At 42.8% G+C, this 20,872-nt stretch overlaps 1 protein-coding gene across 1 annotated transcript in view; it reads right to left on the reverse strand.

Annotated features, from left to right (window-relative positions):
• CTNNBL1 (catenin beta like 1) overlaps window positions 1-20,872 on the reverse strand; it is a 133,747-nt gene that overhangs the window by 19,620 nt on the left and 93,255 nt on the right. Inside the window, exons 12-13 of the mRNA XM_087818737.1 lie at window positions 6,552-6,649; window positions 4,778-4,858 (exon numbers count right to left, since the gene is read on the reverse strand). Of these exons, the coding sequence (XP_087674863.1) occupies window positions 4,778-4,858; window positions 6,552-6,649 (179 nt within the window). The remainder of the gene's footprint in view (window positions 1-4,777; window positions 4,859-6,551; window positions 6,650-20,872) is intronic.

The following is a 20,872-nucleotide window of genomic DNA, read 5'->3' on the forward strand; positions in this document are numbered from 1 at the left end:
TCTCCTTCCTCTTTTAAAACCCTGCCTATGTAATTATGTCTTACTTCTGACAGTCAGAAGCCAGGCATCTCTGTACATTTAACCAACAGAAGCCAGAAGGAACCAAGAAGTCAGGACATCATCCGTGGTATTTTCTAGGCTTCCTGTTGTTTGGGGAGTCAGGTGAAATCTGCTGAGACAAGCATCCTGGATGTTTACAGATCATGGAGAACTACTGCTTATTCAGAGTCTTAAGAATTACATGCCCTTTAAAAGTTCAAGTCATCAATTAAAAAGAAAATCTTAAAAAAAAGCCTTGGTCGGTATGGCTCAGTTGGGCCTCATCCTATGCACTGAAAGGTTGCCGGTTCCATTCCCAGTCACAGCACACACCCAGGTTGCAGGCTCAAAGCCCTGGTAGGGAGTGTGCAGGAGGCAGCCAATGTTTCACTCTCACATGGGTGTTTCTCTCTCTCTCTCACTCTCCATCTCCCTTCCTCTCTAAAAATCAATTTTAAAAAAATCTTTAAAAGTTCAGGTCCAATCTTGTTAACCAGGAACCCCAAGGGTATGTTCACTGATCATAACATGGGAACAGTAGGCAACTGCCTGAGAGAAGGACTTGCCAGTTGCAGATTATTGCAATGATGTAATTTGAACTGAATGTGTAGAAAATTATCCATTTGTCCTGCAGATTCTTCTAAACAGGAGTATTTTTCTGTGTTGAATATAGCTAGTTATGCCATAGACTCTACAGTTAAATATTTTTGATTTCAGGCTAATCATAGAGAAAACAAAAATTAGGGTTAAAAATGAGAGTTAAAGAATAATGTAGACAACCCAGGCTCCTCTCTGTTTCTTAATATCCACAGGCAAATATGAATTTCATCTCATGAGTAGTGGGCCTTCATTTACTACCATGTAAGTCTCGAGAACATGATGAACAAGAGAGATCACAGTCCCAGATTTAAAGAATAAACAAATAATTACAGGTTATAAAGCAGCACTGGGGATGGGGTGCTACTTTTCATGTGGTGATCACTGAAATCCTCTCTGAGGAGGCGACATTTAGGCTGAGACCTGAAGGTGGGAGGAGGCATGAGCAGAGCCAGGGCAGAAGGGAGAAGTACGAAGGTGATAAGGCAGGAAGGTAGTGCACAGTGGCAGGAGAAGTTAGAGAAGCAGGGAGAGCTCAGATCAAGCAAAATCTTGCAGTACTAAGGGGAAAATGTGTGTGTATGTGGAGGGGTGGTGGTGCAAACAGTCCTCATAAAGAAAAGAAAGCAAAAGGTTTCTCTGGCCACCCCTACATGCCAGGCCCTGTGAAAGCAGCTTTCATGTGTATTATATCTATGTCACCCTCCCCTACATATGCAATTCCTCAAAGTACACAGGTTGGGACATGCGCCTTAAAAACAAAACACCAGTAAGGAGGAAAACAGACTGGGCAGTTAGGCCATATGTCCACAGTCAGAGAACCAGAAAAAGCCTGGCTCTAAAGCCCAACCAGGCTCTCCCTCTGACACCCTCTGCTCCTAGAATTTAACTTACCACTTGACCAAAACTTAATGCGCCTTCCCACTGCCCCTCCTTTGCTCCTGTTCCTCTCTGGATTGGAAATGCCCTATATGTCTCTACCTTTTAAGGTTCAGCTCGAATCTCGTCTCATCCACAGAACTGCTAAGGGTGACTCTATGTGCAGACGACTTCTCCCTACTCTCTGGGTTTTGCTAGCCCTCAGCAGCTCTCCTGGGGCCCATTCTTCTACATGCACTTCCACCTCTCACCCTGCCAGTGTCCAGCCCAGGGCCTTGCACAAACCAAGTGACTAGATTCTCTCTAGTGACTTTCGGTCAACAGCAAACCATGAACTGGCACTGTCTCCATGGAAGTCTGAAGCTTACTGGGAAGAAGATGGCTTTCAGACACTAAAAATGTCAGTGCCTGACCTCCGTCATCTGGGTCATACCCGACCCTGTTATCTAGGATTTTTTGTTGTTGCCAACTTGGCAAAGTATGTGAGATATTTATTTACTACTGATCTGACAGCCAATATCATCAAATGCCTGAGAAATAAGCATTCAACTCAAGTCAACGAATATTTGCCAAATTCCCAATGGGTGTAGGACGCCAAGTTTAATGGAGGTGGAATGGGGTGAGGCTACAAACTGTTTATGACTTCAGAGAGAAGACTGCATGAAGGAGAGGTGAAAAAGAGGTCGTTTTGTTCCAAGTCACTTTACACCTGTGAGGTGGCTTCAGCTGCCAGGATGGAGCGTGAGTGCTGGCAGGAAGCACTGCTCACAAATGCATCCTTATTTCTACCCAACCCCATCTCTGAGCAACACTAAGGTTGCTGAGAGCTAATGGCCTTGGAATGTTTGCCAGTGCCCAGCAAAATGGCCTTGGCATCCAGGAGACAGATGTTTGTCAGGGAATGGCAGGGGCCCGGTGCCTGTGGCACACAGAAGCTCCCAGAATGCTGGGGAGAGTGGCTGCAGTGATTACTCTCCGTCAGTGCTAATCAATTTCACACCCTCTTCAATGCTGATAATAGATAATCTTGTGGGAAGCAGGCCAAGTTTCCTAACAGCTACAGGCAAACTGCAACCTGATGGCCAACAGCTTACCTGGTCTCCCTCAAAAAAAACCAAAACTATTTCAGCTTCCTTTCAAACGAAGCATCTGTGTTGGTACCAACACTCTTGACTCGTTTGGGACATCTGGCAAGGAGGACACTCTTCAGAAAGGACTGCCTGCCCTACTTAAAAGTTACACAGGAATTCTAAAGGAAGCTAGGAAAATCTAGGAACAGCAGCAGCTTTTAGTTACTGAGCTAGGGACTTTATATACTTATACTTAGTCTTCATAATAATACTCAAAGGGAGATGTTATTCCCATTCTACAGATGAGAAAACCAAAGCTCAGAGAGGTCAACTCATTTGTCCAAGTCTCAGAGCTAGGAAGTGGCAGAGCTCAAACTCAAATCTACTTGGCGGCCACTCCTCTCCACAGAAGACCATTCAGTCACTGATCAGCCTCTCACTGTGCTCTTTACCCATTCCATTTTCAAAAAATGGCAGTTACCATGGATGTTCACCTGAACCTGAGGGAAACATTAAGCTGGAGGGTAGCTTAGAAATTGCCTTTGCTGATACCAGTGGGGTTACGTGAGACACGGTGACAAGGCATGGCTAGGCAGTGATTCGGAGGTGGTGCCTGCACTAAAAGTCTAGGTCCCCTGACTCCCAGTTGCTACTCTACCCATCCCTGAAAATCTCCTTCAGCAGATAACATGGGGGATTCCATCAGATCTGTTGTTGTAGTGGTCTCATGGCTATTTCCTTACAAAAGTCTTGGGGCATTTTAATTTGTTTCTAATTATCATTCAGACAAAAAGAAAGAATACACTACTCCGTTACTTTAGCAATCACTAAGTGTCCGTTATGTACAAGTTACTGTAAAGGGAAGAAAGACGGGAAAGGGGAGCTTAATCAAGAACAAAAAGGGGTAGAGTGTGTGGGATGAAAAGACTGTGTGTGGAACACACTAGTGTCTGAAGTCCAGCCTCAGAATTTAAAGTCTCTGCCTCTCTCCTGTGGTTGTATCACCACATAAAAGAAAAAAGTCCCAGTCAATCAATTCAATCAATCAACAAACACCTGAGGACTCACTCGGTTTAGGGAGCATAGGGAAATCACAAGAATGATAAACACAGCTCCCTGTCTATTGGACTTCATAAGTGAAGGTGTATTTTGTGAAAGGGCGGTGAAGAGAAACAGGCACAGACAATAGGGTCGTTGGCAGCCTTTGCCAGCTCTAGTCTCTCACCCTGGCCTGAGGCACAGCTGGATTGCCCCAGGATAGATGGGGGCAGGGCGCTGAAACTGGCTCTTCCACCACAGAGGCTCAAAAAGCCTCAAGTGTATCTTTAAAGCAAGAAGAGAAAAAAGAGAATGGAGCAATACAGCAAATCAAGACCAAGGAAAATGGGTCTACTTCAGATTTTGAAAAAGCAAAAAAAAAGAATCATTTTGCAATGTGACCAAGACTAAGGAATGTCTTGGAGGAAAGAGAATATGAATTGAACATTAAAACAACAGACATGAAAACATGCTCTGATTAAGGAGACCGATGAGAAAGCTACAGAGGCCAGAGACAGCAGTGAACAAAATGGAAGCAGGTAAATAATACTGGAGGTAGGACAACACCATAGTAAGCAGAGCCCCTCAGGTGAAAAATCTAGCAGGTTTCATGTCCCTCAGCACCATCAGCATTAGAAAATTAGGGGCAGTCATGTCGAACCTGGTGTGTGGTTTTGCTGCAATGCGTCTGAGCTTCCCTCCTTTAGGCCTCCAGTTTCTCATCTGTAGATGGGGGAACTGGATGCAGCAGCCTTGCAGTTTCCTTTTAGCTCTTACCCTCTATGATTACCTGTCCTTCAGATGCTTCCCTATGACTACAGAAACCAACAAGTGTGTGTACCAAGACACATTCTGCCAGTGAAGTCCCATGTCCCAGAAGTGTGCTTGGGTCAGGTTTTCTAAGAGAAGCCCTTGTCAAGGGCTCTAGAACCATCACCCAGACTGTGGACCAGGCCCGGATCAATCCTACATGGCCTTCCTCCTAAAGGACTTCCACTCCTGTCAGAGGAGCTCTGCTCTTAAACACGTTAGATGGCACATGAAGGCAGATGGCACTTTTGCCCTTGCCTGTCCTGAGGGCAAAGATAATGCGCACAGGGGACCCACAAGGAGTGCAAGTCAGGAGCTGGCGAGACACCGGCAGGGATACGTACATGTTTTTCCCCTTCAATCTTTTTGTCGGCTACCTGCATCGCATCCAGATATTTAAAATGCAACTCCATCAATCTGTCGACCTGAAAGAGAGAGATTCCACAGGCATGAGCAAGAAGGAAAGAGAAGCCAAGGCAAAAGGAAGGCGAGCTCCCATTCATCTCTGCCATGCCTTACAGAGGGAGACCCTCTCCCCACTCCTTACATCGGAGATGAGCTCTGCTTATGGACACCTGAGGCACGGATGAGAGAGCTGGCCCAGAACAAAGCAGACACGCAGCATGAATGCAGTTTGAACACAGGCCCATTTCCCAGAGGATGCAATGCATCTCCAGCCCTTAAGTACTCCTATGAATTCAAGTTGTTAAAAACAAAAAAATTAAAATTCAAGCCCCTTCGCGTAAAGAGAAGGAGCTTGAAGTTACATACTTGATATTCACTTAGAACTTTAGAGAAATTTCTTTTTTCGAACTGAAACCTTTCATGTTCAGATTCTGCCCCAGAGCTGATCTTTTTTTAAAAAGGTCTCAGTAAAATTTCTTTAGTTGCTTTTGAGTAAGAAGAGAGTGAAAGAAAACTCCTTCAGCAACTTAAAAAAGCTTGACTTTTGCTCAGCAACAACTTAAAAATCAGTTTTAAACTTAACAAAAGTCACACTTCAAACATGGCCTGAGGAACACTTGGTAGGTTTAAAAAGTTTCATTTTTCCCCAAGACTTCCAGAAGATTGAAGGAACACCATGAAGCCAGCCTAGACCTCTAACCCATCTTCCTACTAGGCTGGCAGCACCATGGTTCTTGGCAACCTTGGTGCTTACCCAGGAGCTGTTAATGGTTCTGTTAATGCAGATGTTGCTTCAACGTGGCATCAGATAGACCAGGAAGACTATGTCCATACCCTCTCTGGAAAACAATGATGGCTCTAAAAGGGGGGCTTTGGTCCTTAATTTTTACTCATCTGGAGTTACCTCCTTATGTCTAGTATGATAGAGTACACAGGCTTTCTGGACTTAGGCAGCCCGGGTTAAAATCCTATTTCTGCTTTTTAACTGGGTGATCTTGGGCAAGTCACATAATGTCTCTAAGCCATCAATTTCTTATCTGTAAATGTGAATAATACTGTATTACCCAATCCACAGTAGTCACTCAATAAATGGCAGTTCTTATTACTCTTAAAAAACTTATGGTTGGACATGCTAGGTAACAATATAAAACATCTAATCTCACTCACATGATCAGTCCCACATTCCACAGCCCATCTCGAACAGGCTCTACCACTTCCTTTAGCATCATCTTCATTCTCATTACCATCACCTAGTGAGACTTCATTTGATCTTCAGCTCACTGACTTTTCAAGATGGGTAACTGTTTCTATTTTAATGCCAGGGAAAATGAGGTTCAGAGTACCATGTCTCAAAAGTACCAAAACCAGGTTTAAACCCATACGTCTGAATCCATACGCCCATGCTCTCAATCGCTCTGCAATGCTGTCTCCCCCCACCCCAGTCCTATCATAACCCACTCTTGTTGGGTCTGAACAGCCCTTTAAAGTGCTAGTTGATACCACCCTACAGTGTTACTACTCCCAGGGGAACTCAGTTAGAGATGCAGGCAGAATGGCCAGATGAACCCTTGGCATCCAAGCAATGGGGCCCGGATGCAGAAGAAGAAATTTCAGGGCAGGAACACTCAGCCCAGCACCCCCAGACTGCATCAGGTAAAGAGTCCTCTATCCCCACTGGTCTTATCCCATTCTTACAGCCCAACAAGCACCCACCTTCTCACTGTCATTCTCAGTGAATTTATTCAGGAGCCGGGTTCGCTGCTGCCCTCTCAGGTTCCGCAGGAGGGAAGCCAGGATCGAACAGACATGCTCTGGGTTGGGAAGGAGAAAAGACATGCTGCGGTTAGAGCAGTAATCATCCCTCCCTCTCTGCAAACGTGGCCTGGTTCTCATGAAGGGGAATAAGCAGGCCTTCCCTGACTGCTGCTACTGACGAACAGGAAAGGAACCTAACCTGCGCCACAGATCTTCCTGTACTGCTCAAGAAATGCATTCAGAAGGGATGAATCTTTAGGGACACCTGGAGCAAGCGAATCAAAACTAAGTTAGGATCTCTATTCGGCTTGGAACTAATTGATATTTATTATCTACAACAGAACTTCAAACTAATTCCCCCCTTTACAGAAATAACCTGTGGACGGAGTAGGAATACTGGCATGAGGTGAGCACATGAGTAAGTAAGACATGTTCTGTCGTATTCTCAAATTACCTTATCACTTTACCGAGTCAATATCCCAGAATTAAACATGAAGTGTGATAGGGTCCCGGTGCTATCATTTCCTTTCTGGTATAGCTAAAACCCCCACTTCAAGTTTAAAGCAGCTGGACAGCAAGTACTTCAAAACTGTAATAAGGTCTTTTGAGTTCACATAACCCATGGGCTCTTATTATGAGATCCTACTCTCCTACCCTGGGAAGAGGGTAACTGGAGGGTATATTAAGGCTTCAGCTGTAAAGAGATTCTTTTCTTTAAAAAGAGTTTTTAAAAATCAAGAATAATGACCTTGAAAAGGAGGTGACAGAAGTCTACTCATGGAGAAATGGCCGAGTCAAGTTTATTTTGATATAAAATGCACAAGGTGTAGACAACAAATACTCTATTTGAAAATGGACTGGAGGGCATCTTCGCATACCAAAGCTACCTTGGGTTTTCAAAAATAGCCTGATTGTTAATTAAAGTCACAAAGTAAGCACTCTGCCTGTAGTATAAAGTTTTTATTTCCTTTATTCCTCACCTGCACCAGGCATCCCCCACCTCTTCATCTCCCTGTTGTCTTAACGCTGGAGTTATCAGGCTTAGATTATTTCCTCCCCATGTTCACTGCTATGGGGATCTCATTTAGTCCCAGGGCTTTAAAAACCATTTACATGCTGACAGCTCCCAAACTTGTTTCTATAATTCAGTCCTATTCTCTGAACACAGACTCATACATTTAACTGCCTACCTGCTCTATCTACTTGGTTGTCCAAGGTCCTTTAAACTTAACATGTCCAAAACCAAGCTCCTGCCTTTCTCCTCAAACCTGTTCCCCACAGTCTTTTCCATCCAGTTAATGGCAACCAGGTTCTCCAGTTTCTTAAGCCATACACAGTGAAGATATTCTTGATTCTCTTTTGTCACACAAACCACAGGAAAGTTTGTCAGCTTTACCTTCAAATTATATCCAGAATACCATCTCTTCTTAGGAAAGCCCCACTGTCACTACTCTGGTCCACAGCACCCCATCTCTTGCTTGGAATACTTAACAGGCTATTTGTTCGTCTCTGTTTTCACCTTTGCACCCTTTGGCCTAATCTCCATAGAGGAGTCAGAACGATCCTTTTTTAACCTAAAGTCAGGTCCCATCATTCCTCTGCTTAAAAACCCTCCAGTGGCTCCTCAACTCGCTCAGCCTAAATGCCGTCTCTAATGTCAGGCATGGTCCCAGAGCCTCTGCACTTGCTATTTCCTCTGCAATGCTCCTCACCAGATTACCTGTATGGCTTAATCTTCAACTCTCCTTTTACTCAGCTGTCATCTCCTCAATGAGGCTTTCCCTTGACTACCCTATTTAAAAATGCAGTGCCCCAGCACTATCTATTCCCAAGTCTTATCTCCTCTCTTTTTCTTTAGCATGCATTATTTTCTAAAATATTACATTATTTATTTTGTTCACTGCCTCCCTTCAATTAGAATATAAGTTCCACAAAGGGAGGGATTTTTAGTCTGCTCTGTTCATTGCCATATCCAAGGTCCCAAAACAATGCCTGGCACCTAGTAGGTATTTTGAAAATACTTGCTGAATGAATGGGAAGAAAGCAGGCTCTCAGTACAAGTTTTTGTTGGTGGTGGGGGAACAGAACAAACAAAACCACTCTTGAACTCTGGATATCTGTCAAATGCCTTCAAATAGCTTACACCCTTTTGTACATTTTTTTTGCATTTGAGAGTAAATGGATGTTTCTTCTTAGGGAGCTATCAGTTTCAGTAAAATATTTCTAATCAGTAGATTCAATTTTTTAAGTATAAAGTTTTTCTTAAAATATACCTTCTCAAGACCCCAATATCTTTCAGTGTTTGTGTAAAGCTGGGATTGAGATGGAGTAATCTCCATCTTTAACAAAAGGATCCAAGCAGAGAACAGGGAGTAGGGTGGGGTGAGGGTAGAAAGCATAGTGGACAGAACAGGTCCTGTTTTCACAAGAAGGTAAAATATATCATGAACCCAGGGTAAAATCAGTGAACAAAGACAGCTCAGCACAGGGTGAGAAAGTAGGATAAGGGAGGCCTTTGAGGTACATACCAGGGAAAGTTCTCTGACCTCTGTGTATGCCAAGGAGAGAAGATTAGAGGGAGGGAGAGGGGGGCACACATCAGTTCTGCAATTTTGGGCCAAGCAAGTTAGATATGGCTCTGATCTCTTCAGCTGGTGAACAGATGTAGGACAGACCATAATAAACGCAGTGAATTCTAACAAGCTCAGTTCTGAAACTCTGAAACTAGCATGACAACTGGTAACAATTTCCATGTATATATAGGACAATCTGTCAACCATAGAGAAAAAAAGTTATCATAGATTATCTGGGCCGCATCTGTCATGGTATAGGTGGAAATATCGTGGCCCAGAGAGAGGGGACTTGTCCACATAGCTAATTGGTGAAAGAGGTAGAACTCAAACTTCAGATTATCCATTCAATCATTTACTGACTACTTTTTTCTGTGTCAGGCAAACGCTCAGTGCTCAGGGCCCCTGAACAAACAACACAGTACCCCTAACCTTAAGGCACTCTTTATTTCGTGGGGTAAACAAAACAATAATTACAGCGCACTGTGACAAGTTCCTTCCCTGAGGTAGGCATAAGGGGCTTGAGCACAGAATAGGGATAGCTGACCCAGATGGAGTTCCACTGGAGGTAACAAACAACTGCAAGTCTTCTAAACAATCCAAGAAACATGCAAACAAAGCCCAGCCATGGCCAACAACTAGGTAGAGAAGGGGAGAGGACATTCCAGGCAGAAGGAACAATATATGCAAAGGCCAGTGCGGATGGAGTGTCACATACATGCGGGATGGGGGTGAGGGAGAAGGACAGCATGGTGGGCAAAGGCCGAATTATGAAGAGGAGCGACAAGAACCAGGCCGAATCATGAAGAGGAGCGACAAGAACCCACCGATGAGTTTCATGCGGCAGAGACAAGATTCTACCTGAGTTTAGACCAGTCCTGGCACCTATACTCCTTTTAGAGACCAGGACGAGGAAAACGTTTCTCTTCCCTGATGAACTGTTTGTGCCTCTTATCGGGGTTCCCTCTTTGCCTTGGCTATTAGAAAGCCTAAACACACGGAGCAATTCCCTTCATTATTTTCTTGCTGACACCCAGTATCCTCCACCAAAGGATTTTAAAAGAAAAGCTATGGTAAAACCCAAACTGTACAGAGTGGTATAAAAGAGACCAACAAACACTTATTGAGCATCTACTAATATTTTTCTTTTCCATACTCGTCTACCCTATTCCTCTCTCCCAAGGAAATAACCTACACCAGTTTACTGTGTATATTTTCAGAGAAGGAAAATTATAACATATATATATTTTTCATATATTCTGTAACCTACCTTTCTGTATCAGTACATACTTCCTTTTTTTTTTTTAAATAGCTATCTAGAGTTCCACTGAATCTTGTCATAATTTAATTTGTGCCCTAATCATGGGCATTCTAGGTGGTTTGCAGTTTTTGGTTTTTTTGTTTTTGCTATTAGACACAATGCTGCAATAAACATTTGAGTATACACATTCTGGCAACTTTTGCATCTTTTTTTTTTTTAATTCCTAACCGAAGAATATTTTTTTCCATTGCTTTTCAGAGAGTGGAAGAGAGAGAGAGAGAAACATTGATGTGAAAGAGACACATTGACTGGTTGCCTCCCACATGCGCCCCGACTGGGGCCAGGATCAAGCCTGCCCTTGACCGGGATCGAACCTGGGACCCTTCAGTCTGTGGGCCGATGCTCTAACCACTGAGCCAAACTGGCCAGAGATGCATGTATATTCTTATGGCAAACTCCTAGCAGTGGAATTGGTGAGTCAAAAGATATTGATGTATAAATGTTGAAAGACACTGATAGTTCCACTCTCTCTGCCTTTCCAAAAGGCTGTACCAATTATACTTCCACTCCACACACACAGCGGAAGAATAATTGTGTGTGCGTGTATACATATAATGAAAGAGTACTTGTTTTCCCACATCCTCATTCAGACTGGATATTGTCCAACTTAGAAATAATGACAACCTGATGGGTGATCAGCATGTTTTGCTCTTCCTATGAATAAGGCTAAGTGCCTTTTCCTGGCGTTTACGGGCCATTCCAGAGCTTTCTGGTGGACTGCCTGGCCTTATTCTTTGCCATTTTGATTTCTATGAGCTCTTAGTAGATTAAGAATACTACCCTTGCCCGGCCGGGCGTGGCTCAGCGGTTGAGCGTCGACCTAGGATCCAGGCGATTGGGGTTCGATTCCTGGTCAGGGCACATGCCCAGGTTGTGGGCTCGATCAATGACTCTCTCATCATTGATGTTTCTATCTCTCTCTCCCTCTCCTTTCCTCTTTGAAATCAATAAAGATATATTAAAAAAAAAAAAAAAAAAGAATACTACCCTTTTGTCATATATGTTGCAAATATTTTCGCAAGTTAGACATTTGTCTTTTGATAAATTTTTATTCAAAGCTAAGATTCAGTACCACATACTGTTTTGCTATAAGCTGCTTTGATTCTTATTTGAAAGTAAGTAGGGCACAGCAATAACTGTCACCATTTTTATTGTGTCTCTATGACAGTAGGCTTATTTGAGCCTGTATACAAATTTTCCCATTGAATCCTTACTACTAAGCTACGAGAAGGGTACTATTCTTATCTCTATTTTATAAATGTAGACTCCAAAGCTCAGAGAAGTTAACTAAGTTATGTAAGGTCATGTTCTTGAGTAAGCGGTATGAGCTTAGACTTGAACTCAGTTGTCTGACTTCAAACTGTAAGCTTTTCGTACTATATCACATGCTTCACACACATAAAAGGTAACCATCAAAGCTTTTAAAGGAAGACAAGAGACCAGAAACTAAACCATGCAAAGTCTGAAAACCTGCTTCATGCGGGGCTCACTGTGTCCAAAAGATAGGCACTATGTAAATTAAAAAAAAATTCAACAGTTTTAATGACAGGAAAATGAAGCAAAAGGCCATATGGAGTAAGATGTCAATAACAACCTACCTCCCTCTTTTACTGAACTACTCTTTCCAAAAGCAATTTCTACCAGAGTCCAAAAAAAGAAGAGACTGGGTTTTAGGGAGTTCTACAAATACCAAAATAGAACTTCTCAATCATTTTCCCTTTTAATCTTGCTGATTAAGATGGATGAAAAAGAGCTGCAAAGAGAATGTTCTTTATATACCTCAACAAGACAGGGGGCGGGGCACAGAGAGGGGATCAGGAGCTGTAATTTTCAAAAAGAAAAATGTAATATACAGAAAAATCATTTTGGAGGGGCACTAGATCATATTAGCATGCATTTTCAGAGCTCATCCCAGCCTGGAGCAGGAGATACCTTAATCAATTGCAGTGGTCTACTAAGAGCAAATGACATTTACCTATTTGGGATTTTAAGCAAAGTACAGGTTGTCAACTTCAGGAGAGCTGAAGCTGCCTATGCTCCTTCCACCTGTCTCTCTGGGTGTTAGGGCTGGCCATACGTCACCAGTGCCTGACAGATAGGAAAACACTTTAGCCACCCCAAATTTTACACACGCGCGCGCACATACACACACAGTTTCATTAGCTACTAATAACTGTAGCTTCCCTAGGAACAGATTTCAGCCCAAGGTGGTGTCAATTTTTCAAGCACCAAAAAGATGCGGAAAGCTCCTGGCACAGAGAACAGGGGAGATAACAGGTTTATCTGCTGGCCAACACTGCTCAGCTGCTCTATCATTTCGACAGGATGGAGGTGAAGGATAGCTATGGAGCTGTCAACACAGACGAGGTAAATGTGGTGGCTTCCACTGCAGAGAACAATCTCTAAGGCAGGGCCCAGAAGAGCAGAACATAAAAACACCCCCCCCCCACCCACACCCCCTTCCAGAGAGGGAAGGCCAAGAAAATCTACATTTTCAAGTCACTAGGTAAAGAGGCAGGAGCCTTGGTAGAGTATTAGAGAGAAAGTACTGAAATTGTGCCAGTGTGAATCCCTGCCCGCTAGGGCCCTGCTCAGCAGTCCAACAACTGGCTGCCTCAGACACTAATTAGTGAAACTGCCTAGGGCGGTGGTTCTCTTCCACTCTTCTCCCAACTCAAATCTCTTCAGGGCCTCTCAAGGGCAATTAGCAATGGGTTAGACCCCTGGTTATATGCTAAAAGTTTGATTCTCTAGGGTCAGTTAAGAGTTCTGTAATTTCAGAGCTGGAAGGAGAATTAAAAATCTTTTACTTCAACTTCTCTGGAGTTTAGAAACAACAGCCCTGATAAGCTCTGGAGTATAGAAAAAATAGGCCTGATAAGGAATATTATTTTCTTTGGGTCAAAAGTACCTTTGTGGGCCACTGGAATCTAGATCTATTTGTATCATGACAGGCACTTTTGAGAATCTGATGAACCCTTATGCATGCTCTCCCTTCCAAAATATACATATACTAATGAAGTTTCAGAGCATTCCATCTCTTGGGGATGGCTCCTTAGTTAAGAACCCGTGATTTAGTATACCCAGACTGGAGGTCTTTTCAGAGTGGCACAACCAGATTGTGGCAGTCACTCAAACCAGCCTCTGTGTGTACCATTTTCTCCAAGAATAGATAGGATGCACTAGCATTTCTCTTCCTCATTCTTTAAAAAGTGTGGTCCAAATTCCAATAAGTTAATAGCCTCTCTCTGTGAGGAGAGCTATTTATGCATAAACAGGCTTGTTTACAACTAGCCTATCAGTGTCCCCTTGCTGAGAAAGACTTGGGGATACATTGAAAAGATTAACTCCCAGGACGTGCTCCGGAAACACCAACTAGTGAATTAATTAACCTTATGTGGGGGCTTTAGAATCAGACAGACTTGGGTTCAAATCTTGCCTCTGGCACTCAGTAGCTGATTAAACTAACCATGTTTAATCTCAGAGTCTGTTTTCTTATTTGTAAAAGGGGCTATCTGTTCCATCTATTAAATCCATTATATCAAATGAGATGTGCTCAGTAGGCACTCAACAGACATTAGTTTGAGATCTGTACTGAAAGAGCATTGCAAGAGTCTCTCACTTACACACCTGTGTAGATGACCATCTAACTCCTTCCATACTGCACCCTGATCACATGTCCATCACTGAACATGTTTCAGTCTGCCTGGGTCATCCTAACTAGCCCCTACGAAGAAACATAGGAATTTAGCCCTGGCCAGGTAGTGCACTTGGTTAGAGCGTCATCCCACTATGTCAGGGTTGTGGGTTTGATCCCTGGTCAGGGCACATACAAAAATCAACCAATAAACGCAAAAATAAGTGGAAAAACAAAGCCACGTTTCTCTCCGCTTGCCCTCCCCCCCCCCCCCGCCAAATCAATAAATAAAAATTAAATTTTAAAAAAGGAATATAGGAGTTTAGATTGCTTGACTTCCTCAGCTGATAGGGTTATTTTCTATAACCCAAAGTTTGTTCTAATCCTAAAATGGAGCAAGGACAACTTCACTCAGACTCTTTAATCCCATAATAAATTAAAACAATGTGCTTATGTGTGGCTGCCTATAGAGCCAAATGATACAAGATTCTAGAAGACCTACAGATGGGGAGCCCTGAGATAGGGAGTGGCTACTTACTAGTCGGCTAAAACACACAGCACAGCTAAGCAAAGATGGTCTTACCTTTTATTACAAATAAATGTACTTGGCCATGGTAATCATCTATCTTTTGATCTTGCTGCAAGAACTGAAAACAAAGCACATGTTCTGAAGAAGAACTGAAAAATACCTTCTCCTTCATGAGTTTTATAACCATAGGATAATTAATTACAGGGTATGAAGTGGTACATACACCAACCATTCCTTCACTTGAACTTCTGAGTACATACTATGTACAGGCAAGGTACCAAGTACTGGGACTGCAGAGGTGAGAGTAGACAGTCCACTTTAGAGAAGCCTGTCGCCTTATAAGCAGGGGGATGAGGCAGGAAAAAGGAGGGAATGGGTAGGGGTAGCTATACAGATTAAAAATTAGGAAGTCAGAGCTGGCTTTGTTACACAGACAAGTGAATGTCTGTGAGCTCTCAGCTCTAAGTTTTTAGTGGTAAAGTTGGCAGACAGACAGAAGCCAGGATTTCGGGTTCTATGGGCACATTTAATTCTTGAAGCATAGACTTGGACCATATTCCTGAAGTCAGGGATAAGTGGAATACTATTTGCATTAACAAGTCTCCCAAGGTGGGAGGTGGGATGGGACGCGAGTAACAGAGGGACGAAGGTGACAAGGTACATAGTAACAATCCCTAAATGTGACTTTCTTATCCTTTTGTGCCAAGTGAAGTGGCTCCAGATTTCAGAGATCGTCTGCTTGCATCTCTGGTGAAGTTTTGGTCCCATGAGGTAGGGGAAGATCACATTTACCACAAAGGAAGAAGAGGCACTAGCAAGCTGAGCTGGGTTACAGGAGAAAGTCTCTAGGGATCTTTGGCACAGGCACTGACACTGAATCATCTATTTATTCATAAAATAAAATCCTACAGTGTATAAGATAACAGTGTTTAGGGACAGAGAAAATCAGACACTGATCCTGTCCTCCACGTGCTTGAGGTCTATTACATCTAAAATTCCTTGGCAGAAAGTGGAAGTGAAAGGGAAAAGGGCAGACACTACTGAAGGAGCAAATACTCTCCCAGGCAGGGGGTCTGGGAAGACTGGTAGGCAAGGTGGCACTTGAGCTGAGCCTTGAAGAAGAGAAGAGGCAGAGAAGAGCCTTGAAGAGATAAAGGACAATGGGAACAAGGACATTCCAAGCAGATGGACAAACATGAAGCAAAGGAGTTAAGCTGGAACACACAGGGAGTGAACAAAGAAATGGGAAGAGATGAGCGGGAGGGGAGGGAAGGGAGGATAACAGTGACGCGGTTGGAAAGGGGGAGGAGGGGTGCAGATATAACATAAATGCCGTACCATGGGAAGTGGACCCTAGCCAACATCCTGAGGGCCTGACATTTAAATACTGCCCAGCATGGCTGATTAATGAATTCAGGGCTGCTCTGCCCATCCAACTGCAGAGACTCACTTGTAGCCCAAATGGTTAAAAAAATATATGGGTCAGCCAGAGTTCTATTCTTAGTATGGAAATGGTCCTGCACTTCAACCATCAGGCCCATGTCTTGGCAAGATCTTGCAGGGCCACCTTAAAATTCAAGGCCACACTGCAGAGCTACTTTTGTTTCCATGGAACATCTAAGGCCATCAGCTCTTTTGTTTTAAGGAAACCATCAGCAGTGCTCTCTCATTTCTAAAATTAAAACCATCTTTTTAATTGCTGCCTACCTCCCTTCCCTGAGCACCCTAGATAGACAGACATCCTTCTTTCTGGTAAGATGCTAGATGCAAACAGGATGTTTAAAATACCCCAATTAGATTGATCTTGACTTCGGCAGTGGTGTTAGAATACAGAATAATGTGTCCCATGCTTGGCACTGGCAGCTTAAGTAGCAGGAGGCCCTGTCAAATCAAGCCTTAACATCACACTCCTCTGCCTTTATTATTATTTTTCCCTTTTTACATTTCATTATAATGGACATCTGCCTAGCAGGAAATGTGGTAACCCAAGAAGAGCCACGCGTGCGTGCTCAGCTGCTCAAGCTGAATATTGATGAGAGTCAAGTCAAATCAAACGCTCTTCTCAAGACAGATGGATCTGTGTATCTATATTTAGCCCCTTTTAACACATATACAAAATACACATATTTCTATTCTTACCAACATTTACTGGACCCTGAGGATGAGGCAGGCCCTGGGTTAGGCACTGGGTACTTACAGAGGCAACATTTACCATAAACCTACTATGTGCCTATGTGTGCTTTACATATACTTTAATTCACACAAGAATCCTATGAACATGTTTTATTATTCTCTCTATTTTACAGACAAGAAACTAGAGATTCAGCCGGGAAATAAATTTGCCTCCCAGGGTTTCACAGCTAAGAAGTGGCCTAGTAAGTTCTACTATAGTAAAACTTGGTTATTTTCCTCAGGAGTTAGTAAACCACCCAACAAGTATATGAAAAAAAAATAAAAATAATAATTCAACCTCACTAGTACTGCAAATAAAATCATGAGATAGTTTCATTTGATGAGGTTTTCAAAATATGCCTGAAGGCTGTGGGAGGTGAGCTTTCCTGCGCTGCTGGCTGCTGCTGGCTGCTGCTGGCTGACTGCGGACCTGAAACCACTCTGCTCTGTGACTCTCCCCAGCACAGGGTAAGCTCCTCAAAGGCAGGGCCCACTTACTCGTCTCTACATCTTCAGTACCTAGTCTTGTGTCTAGTCCTAGTCCTTCGGTACCTACTTCAACCACTGCTAAATCTGACATCCAAGAAACACCGTGGTAAGAGTTACCTGTAGGAGGTTTGTGTGACCCTGAGAGGATCTGGATGACTCAAATTCTGAATAATGAGGAGGAATTTATCAGAAAGTCAAAGTGGGGAATGGCACTCTTGACAAAACAGGAGAGGTTTAAAGGCTTGGAGACAGGAAGGAGCACAACACAGGAAACACTCCAGGGGTTGGTGATGGGATGGAAGAAGAGGTGGGATGGAAATGGATGGAAGTATTAAGAGCCTCGCTCACTCAACTGAAGAGTCTGGACTTTATGTGTACAGGAATGCATAATGAAGAACCAGACCTAGACTGTAACAGAAGCATATGCAGTATACACAATATATTGCATTTGGGTATATCTAACAGTGAATTTCCCCCTAAGCAAAAACTGAAACAGTTAATGATCTTTCAGAAAGAAGCCCAGTTTCCTTCCCCCCTTCTCAAGGGAAAAAGGGAAGCACGACATAAAGAACATTAGAGTTCAACTTTGAGGAAAATCTCTTATGTGACTCTGAATTGGTCTCTTCTCCACTCACTCTCTGGGCCTCATTATCCTTGTCTGTAAAAAAAGAGAAGTAGCCTGGATGATCTATAAGGTCCTCTCTGAATTCAATGATAATATTCTAGTTATCAAAAAAAGGTGTGAACATAATGGCCAAAAACTTAAAAATAGTTTATCAACAGGAAAAATACATCCACTCAATGGAATACTACTCAGCAATAAAAAGGAGAAAGCTACTGATATATACAACACGGATAAATCTCAAAAACAGAAACCTTTACCCCAAAAGTATACATTGTATGAGTCCACTGATGAGGTTCTAAATGAGGTTAGCCTAATCTGTGGTGAAAAACTCAACAGTGGATACCTTTGTGAGGTTGGGGGGTGAACTGACTCAGGAAGGGCATGAGGATAACTTTCTGGGTGGGGGTAGTGTTCTGTACCTTGATAGAACCATGTATTTGTCCAAACTCATCAAATGGTGCATTCAAGATCTGTGCGTTTCACTCTATGCAATTTTATTTTAAAAACTGAACTCTAGGTTAATGATATTCATGCTGAAGTGTTTAAGGGTGAAGTGTACTGATGTCTGCAACTTCCTGCATTAAAAAATAAAATGGATGGATGAGAGAGTGACAAAGCAGATATGATAAATGTTAACTGCAGAATCTAGGTGGTAACTACATAGGCATTTGCTATATAGTTCTTTCAACTTTTCTGTATGTTTGAAATTTTTCATAAGAAAATGTTAGGAGAAAGAAGGCTAGTAAAAAAGTGTGAAAGGTGTGAACTTGGAATATAAATGATGAGATTCCTGAAGGCTATTTTTTCAAAAGGCTAGTTTTTAATGTCTGTTGTTTAAATTTTTGAATGTATTTTCCACTGAAATAGGCACACTGAAACCCATTTAACCTGAAATACAGCTAAAATTAATCCAGTAATCTCAATTTTCAGTTGCAATGAGATTCCATAAACACTGTTTAAGCACCTACTGGATACAAAGCAATGATAGGTATTGCTTTTGGTTGACTTATTTCACAGTTCCCATGGGATTTTTTTCCCTCCTTTCAGAGTTCCAGCAGCACTGTGGATTTAAAAGTGTTTAAGCACTATCTTAACTAATTTACAGCCCTGTATTTGTGGGAAAATGTGCCTTGCAGCAAGAAATGGATATGTATACTCAAGAAAAACTTCTTTCTGCTATGTAATTATTCTCCAAGGGCTCAGAGAGAAAAGAACAGAATGAGTGATGTGGCATCTAACATTCCCTCTCAGGGCTTGAGCTGAAAGCAGAAAGTTCCCCGGTCAAGTGTTCATTTATCAGGGAAGGCCCATATCTCAGATGGGTTGAAGGAGAGCTCTATGAAGCTTTAAGTACCTGCCACGTGTGCACATAACCATCTCCAGTGGAAATGATTCCATCTAGTTTCCTCTGGCTCCTACAATGTGAACCAACTCCATCACTCTGGTGTGGTTTGGGGAATGGTGCTGGTTCTGGGGAGCACCATGAAGAATGAGCTGGGCACCAGTAACTTCAGGAACTTTGAGAAGGCCTGGCCGAACTCTGCCTAAGAGAGATGTTGTACACTAAGTGGTGGCATTGTGACCAGCAGAGACTGCCAGCTGCCTACCCAATTTATCCTCTTATTTATTATTAATAGAACTCCTATTTATTTGGTAATATATCCAGCTTAAAAAGAAAAACAAAACAAAACTGCAGCTTCCCTATCAGTATTACCTATTTGGAGGTAAGACCCTGTGACTAACTTCGGGTCAGAGATTTAAGACGAACTGGTATTTGGGACTTTCAGGAGTGGACACGTCCCCTTCTGCCCTACCCCCTCCTCTTTTTGCTTTCCTGCTGTTTAGAATATAGACATAATAACTGGAACTCTAGTAGCCATCTGAGACCATGAGGCAATCTTGAAAATTGAAGCTAGTTGCTTTAATAGGTGCTTGGAGTACATAACAAGCAAACAGCCCTGGTCCTGTGATAAGGCTGGTAAAATAGTATGACAGAAACCTGGGCTTCTGATGACATGGTGACGCTGCCAGTCTAGTCCTGCTGACCTCTGGGCTTATTTTATGTGCAAGAGAAACAAACCTGTATGTGTTCTATTTTGTTTAAACCATGATTGTTTCCAGTCTCTGTTATGAGCAATCAACAGCAATTCCTAACTGATACACTCATCCAGTAAATCCTTTTCTAGGAAGTCCAAAGAGAAACTGTACATCCTGAGAGTTCAGGTATTTACCCCAAGGAAGCTGTGTACAATCTCACTTGTTTTTGGACCAGCCACACATCCCAGAAGAAAGTCCTAGAAACAGGAATAACTGCTGGTGAAAGGCACATTCCCCTCTTTTTACCTAATTGTCTCCAAGGGTCTCCTCCAAACACTTTTCTATTATATTCCAGAGAAGCTGGCTGGGATAACTGACACAGCTTTTTATTAACCCCTATCCTGTTGTGATGGCAGAAATAAATGCCTGGAGTTTCAGCACCTCTGTTTTATCTCTGCATCCCCACCAATACTCACATTACCAGCACCCACACTGGCAATGTTCTGAAAAACTGGTATGAGACAACCCGGAGTTTCTGGCCAATAGACTGAGTACTTTAGTTGAGTCCCTTTGATGAAGACAGCTGTACATCAGGGGAGGCTGGTCGGTTCACTTTCCTGGATCCTAGGTCGATGCTCAACCGCTGAGCCACACCCGGCTGGGCTCGGTTCACTTTCCTACAGCGTATCATTTTTAGGAGTATTTCATCTAAATTGATTTAAACAGACTCTGTGGCCTAAAAGCTCTTTCTCAGGGGTTGAAAGGCACATTACATATTACTCCTCATGACGCATGCCCAACAACAACAAAACAAAAAGTCTTTAGATCCTAAAATGAGACAATCACCCTGAATATTTGTACTGTGATTTTAAGTTTTTCGGAGTTCTTTACAATTAGCT

This window comes from Miniopterus natalensis, chromosome 7 (assembly GCF_054644295.1).
Source record: "Miniopterus natalensis isolate mMinNat1 chromosome 7, mMinNat1.hap1, whole genome shotgun sequence".
Classification (NCBI taxonomy): Eukaryota; Metazoa; Chordata; class Mammalia; order Chiroptera; family Miniopteridae; genus Miniopterus; species Miniopterus natalensis.